This window comes from Rhinopithecus roxellana, chromosome 12, assembly GCF_007565055.1.
Source record: "Rhinopithecus roxellana isolate Shanxi Qingling chromosome 12, ASM756505v1, whole genome shotgun sequence".
Taxonomy (NCBI): Eukaryota; Metazoa; Chordata; class Mammalia; order Primates; family Cercopithecidae; genus Rhinopithecus; species Rhinopithecus roxellana.
The window spans coordinates 39,087,936-39,093,935 of record NC_044560.1 but is presented as its reverse complement, the minus strand read 5'-3'; the positions used below and the strand labels follow the sequence as shown (position 1 = coordinate 39,093,935).

General features: G+C 34.3%; 1 protein-coding gene across 3 annotated transcripts in view; it reads left to right on the top strand.

Moving 5' to 3' along the window:
• The first annotated feature begins 3,504 nt into the window (after positions 1-3,504).
• LRRC7 (leucine rich repeat containing 7) overlaps positions 3,505-6,000 on the top strand; it is a 468,702-nt gene continuing 466,206 nt past the window's right edge. For all 3 annotated transcript variants that reach the window (XM_030913316.1, XM_030913317.1, XM_030913318.1), the window contains exon 1: positions 3,505-3,601. In XM_030913316.1, coding sequence (XP_030769176.1) covers positions 3,505-3,601 — 97 coding nt within the window. The remainder of the gene's footprint in view (positions 3,602-6,000) is intronic.

Genomic DNA, 6,000 nt, shown 5'->3' with positions numbered 1-6,000 from the left:
ATGGAACATTTAAAATATTAGTATATGATCACATTTCTATTTGTGATAATCATTATTAATAATAGCTTCATTTACTGAGCTCTCCACTGTGACAGACACAATGCAAAGCATTTTACATGTGTTACCATATTTAATCCTCACAACAATCCTGTTGTGTATGTAAGCATGTAAGTAAGGCGCAAAGTATGTGAGTAACTTTACCTAAAATCATCCTTTAAGAAAGAAAAGAGAGGTTAAACCCAGGCATTCTGATTCCAGAGTTGAGGAACATTACATTTAAGCCATGCTACATTGCTAGCATTGTACAATCTCTTGCATATCTGCTCATGAGTATTCCCAAAATACAACCTCTGAACACCATGATTCCTGGGAGGCTAACCTGAGGGTCTTGGATACCAATAGTAACCATAGAAGTCCTCCTAAAGCCTTTGAAAGTACTTTCTAATATGTTTTTGAGTTTTTCTGACATACCCTCAACCATAATTACATGGAAATCAAGTAGACCACTTTTGTTTTCACATATTTGATAGTCAGAGATAAAAAGGAAAAATAATAGCCTATTCAAGAGAGTAGTTTTCATGTATTCCCCAACCAACATAACTTGTCATTCCCCATCAGAGTGTAATCACAATGAGTAAAAGTATTTTTTAAAATTACACTACAATTTTATGTAGACATTTGCATGTGCAGGTTCTGTTTGCTATAATTTACTATCTTAAGCTTGTAAATACTAGTGAATAATTATAAGCTCACTTAAATTGTTATCAGATCATCATGGAGATTTCTGCATTTGCTGAAACACATAATCAAAATTGTGCGTTGAATTAATTCAAGAGTCAGAAACTAGAAAATTTGATATCATTTAGTTCGCATAGCTAATCTTCATGGTGAAATTGCAGGGACAGACCTAGAAGCTTACTCTTCACCCCCCCGCCCCCCATGCACACATATAATGTTGAAGCAGTTTATGTCTTCAATTCTGCAAGTTTCCACTTGGTTTCCTGTCATAGTATTATCATTATCTTGAGAGAAATAACTTTTTCACTTGAAATGAATTTTGAGTGAAACTAAGATTCAAGTTATCACTGCACATTAAAAAACAATTTCTTATACTTTACAAACATAGGCATAGGCATATGAGTGCATGCACACACACACACACACACACACACACACACAAGCACATAAAGCAGCCTCTACATATGAATGGACTAATTTCAGAAAGTATATTTGGAAGACTTTTTTTAAGCCCCAATGTTAAATTCCCATAGGAGTAGTATTATGTTACTATTCCACCCCAAAAGCCTTTTTATCTCATATTTTCCACCACTTAACACACTGCTTTTATGGAATCATCCTTTCTCAATTTCCCCTCCAGACACAAGGAACATAATCCTCTGTATATACTACTAATCCTAGAAAACCCTCTGCCGGTATACCCATAATAATCACACTGTTTTCAATGGTATGCATGCTATCAACTAGGAAAGCTATCAAAACCAATGATATCCCTGGTTGAGGATAATCATATAGATGTTAAGAAATAACGTTTATATTTTCAAAATGATAAATACTATGGTTTACTTTTTCAAATTCTGAGCATTCAATTTTTTTAGTGTTATAGAAGTTAGTAGAGTGTACACAGATGTGCAAAACTGTAAACTTTACTGAAAACAGAAAATACCACAAATTATATGCTGCTACAGATGCTCACCCAAGTCGTGTTTGATTAATTTATTATTTTCTGGTTGTCAGCATCGCCAAGTAACTGGTAACAGAAAGGTGCAATTTATATTAACCACTCTTTTCAAAATATCACAATTATTCGAATTTAAAAACAGTCTGATTCAGTCATTAGTATTGAATGAAATCAGCAGTTCCATTCCTGAAAACTGGTACTTTTTGAACATTTTTCTTACTTCAATAGCTTTAGGGGTACAAGTGGGTTTTTGTTACACAGATGAATTGTATATTGGTGAAGTCTAGGATTTCAGTGCACATGTCACCCAGATAGTGAACATTGTACTCAATAGGTAGTTTTTTATTGATCACCCTTCTCCCACCCTTTCCCGTCTGAGTCTCCAGTGTCCATTATACCACTCTGTGTGCCTTTGCATACTCATACCTTAGTTCTTACACTTATAAGTAAGACATATGGTATTTGGTTTTTGTTCCTGAGTTACTTCACTTAGAGTAATGGTCTCCACTTCCATCCAAGTTACTGAACATTATTTCATTATTTTTGTGGCTGAGTAGTATATTCCAGTAGTATATATATCCTACACACATATATACATTTTGTGTGTAGATATGTGTGTGTATATATTCCACATATATATACCCCACATTTATATATAGTATATATCATACATATCATGTATGTCATATATATGTTATTTATTATACATCAATATATCATATATATCCCACATTTTCTTTATCCACTTATAGGGTGATGGGCAGTTAGGCTGATTTCATATCTTTACAATTGTGAATTGTGGTGTAATATACATATGAGTGCAGGTGTTTTTATGAAATAGCGTCTTCTTTTCCTTTGGGTAATCAGTTGTGGGATTACTGAATCAAATGGTAGATTTACTTTTAGTTCTTTGAGAAATCGTCATACTGTTTTTCATGGAGACTGTACTAGTTTACATTCCCAGCAGCAGAGTATGTGTTTCTTTTTCACATCCATGCCAACATCTATTGTTTTTTGACTTTTTAATAATGACCTTTCTGGCTGGGGTAAGGTGGTATCTCATTGTGAAAAACTGATACTTGAAATGTTGGTAAAAGATATGATTTTTCTTTCTGAATGATGTCCTATTTTTAAATTTATTTACTTTGCAAGTAATTACTCTTAGTCGATAGGTCTTTATTTTATACAGCTTGGGCTGCTATAACAAAATACCATAGACTCAGTTCCTTAAACAACAGACTATTGCTCTGAGTTCTGGAGGCTAGGAAGTTCGAGGTCAAGGTGCTGATAAATTTGGTTCCTTGTGGAGGCCTTCACCGTGGCTTGAAGACAGCTTCCTCCCTGTGTCCCCACATGGTAGAGAGAAGAGAAGTCTACTCTTTTTCCCTTTTTATCTCTCTTTCTCCCTGTAAAGACACTAATCCCATCATGGATGTTCCACTCATAACCTCCTCTAAACCTAATTACCTCCCACAGGCTGTACCTTCAAATCACGCTGGGGGCTGGTGCTTCAATATTTGAATTTTGTGGGGACATATTCAGTCCACAGCAATCTCTAGTTAAAGAATGTGCATAAGTTTCATACACATGGTGTTTTAAATTTTCTAAATTGGCATGCTTGAAAAGTCAAGCACTCTCCAATTTACTATGGTCCCCAATGCACCTTGCCAGCTTGCTCCTTGCCAGATCATCTTCATGGTGTCGTCTAGCAAAGTTCTGTGGGTATTTGAATTTTAGACCATTTAACTTGTAAACATTTATCAAACTTTTAGTATTAAAATACTCCTTTGATTCTCTCTTATAGGATGGAGAACCTAATAAGGGGAAGGAACCCCCCACAATACCAGAGAAGTCCTTGTAAAGAGGTTCGTGCAGCACTTCGGAAAAGGCCTGAAGAGGAGTGTAAGTATGTTTAATAGGATTAGCTGTGTTCTAGATAGATTTTGGTGAGTAGGATAGTAAAATGAAATGAGTGACCTTTAAATGGTTAGTCAAGTAATAGAATATTTGTTGAGTTGAGTTGGTCTTTTAAAATAACTTACCATATGTTACCTGAATGTGAGTGCTTACTTAGAACATTGCTTTCTTAAGGATATTTCTCTGGTACTTCAAGATGTTCTACTGATAATCAAGTTCCCTGTTCAGATGAGATGGGAAAAGGTTGTACAGTCTGACAAATCTTCCATAGATATTTATACCAGGCATGGTAATGGTTCTGAGACGTCCTGAAGTAAAGAAACTTTTGAAATGTATCTAAAATCAACACTTTCCAGTTTCTATTTAGCCACAGGGCTCTTTTAACTTTTATTTTTTTTTTTAACTGAGAACTTTTTAAAACCACTTCTTTAGACAAAATAATAGATATCTACTGATTAATGTAAACCTGTTTGCCAAATGGAAACATTTGATTTAATTGAATTTAGTAAAATGTTCTGAAAGATAGATACCATGAATCCCAGTATAAAGTCACGTTAGTTCATCCTCAAATTATTAAATATTAGAATATGCCATTGGCTGTAGGGATTTTATTTATTTATTTTCTATAGCCTGTAGTAGATTGTTGGAGACTCTTGACATAATATTCACATTCTGAGTTTATAAAATGATTCATAATACTATGTTTCCTCATGGTATTTGCATATAATTATTTTCAGGGAACTAAATCACATTTCATTATGATAAAAATTTATCAGAATTTTGCCCTTTTACAGGAACTTATATTTTACAAGGATAAAGCTAATGTAGTGGGTTCACTGAAGTATACAGTTGAGTAGAATTTTAAGATTATAGTGGCATTTTCAAATTAGTTTGAAGTATACTGCTCTGGGTAAAGACCAACTACATTAAAGCAGGGCACACTCATGGCAAATAAAGTGTTCTTGTTTTGTTTATTATCAAGTTAATAGATAACCTTACTGAGCTGACATATATGTCATTCAATAGTGTTTTGGCCTTCTTTAACCTGGTAGATTTATGGCTTATAACACCACGAACAATATTTAACTAAAACTAAAACTTGAAAGTAAAGATAGAGTTCATGGGCATTTATAACATGCAGACTCTTGCATAAAAGTATTACGTATTTCTGTTGGGTTTATAGAAAAACTTTGAGGTTTCTTCTCTATCCTTCAAGGAGACCATCAGTTTAGTCTCTGGTACAGTTCTGTAGATACTTAAATAAAACTTAAAAGGGATATTTGTAGATATGTTTGCAAACGATTATCACAGAGTTGCCATTTAACATAAGCAAAGTGATATTTCAGGGCTCTTATACTGAGTTGGTCTAAGCCAGGGGTTGGCCAATATGGTTTGTTGATGAAACTCAGCCTGACACCTTTTTTGTAAGTACAATTTTATTGAAACACAGCCATCATTTATTCATTGTGTATTATGCACAACTGATTTTGCACTACAAAGGAATAGCTGAGTAGTTGTGACAAGAGACCGTATGGCCCCCAAAACCAAAAAATTATTTACCTGGGTCTTTATGGAAAATCTTTTTGAACCCTGGTCTGGGCCAGTGGTTCTCAAATTGTGATCTCCAGGCTATGAGCAGCAGTAGAAGCATCTGGGAACTTGTTAAAAATGCAAATTCTAGTGCTGCAAGCCACACCTACTGAATCAGAAACTCTTAGAGTGGGGCCTGGTGACCTGTATTTTAAGAAGCTCTGCAGGAGATTCTGATGCAAGCTCAAGCTTGAAAACTACTAGCCTAGGTAAAATAATTGACATCAGATGATACTAAATCATTATCTATACAAAAGAGGAATAATCATTGGTATAGTTCATAATCAAGTTTTATTGTTCTCTAATGTAAAGTGCTATGTTAAGCTACCTAATATGTGCTTAGCAAGGTACATGATATAACCGACACTTGTGTTGTAAGTTCTTACCAATTGGATCGTGACAGTCAGGGAAGTCTTTGAAGTGTCACCAAGGAAATTCAGCTGGAGTATGTTATTGAACATGGAAAGATGTACTGAAAAATGCAAAATCTATACAATTGTTTTCTTTTCCATAGAGGTCTTTATTTTCCTTTGTTAGTACAGTGAGCAGTTCTTCTTGCTTTGTGACAGACTAGTGTGAATTCCATGAGAAAAATAAAAGCCACAATTTTTTTTGTAATGGAAGCAACATATCATGGTAGTGAAAACTATTAATGTTAGAGACACACAAAAGGATTTATTCTCTAATATGACACTTAATTTGACCAGATGCAGGACCATGAATAGATAGTTATTTTAAATATAAAATTCAGTTTATTTATCTGAAGAAAATGAGGATATGCTAGAGCCTACTTA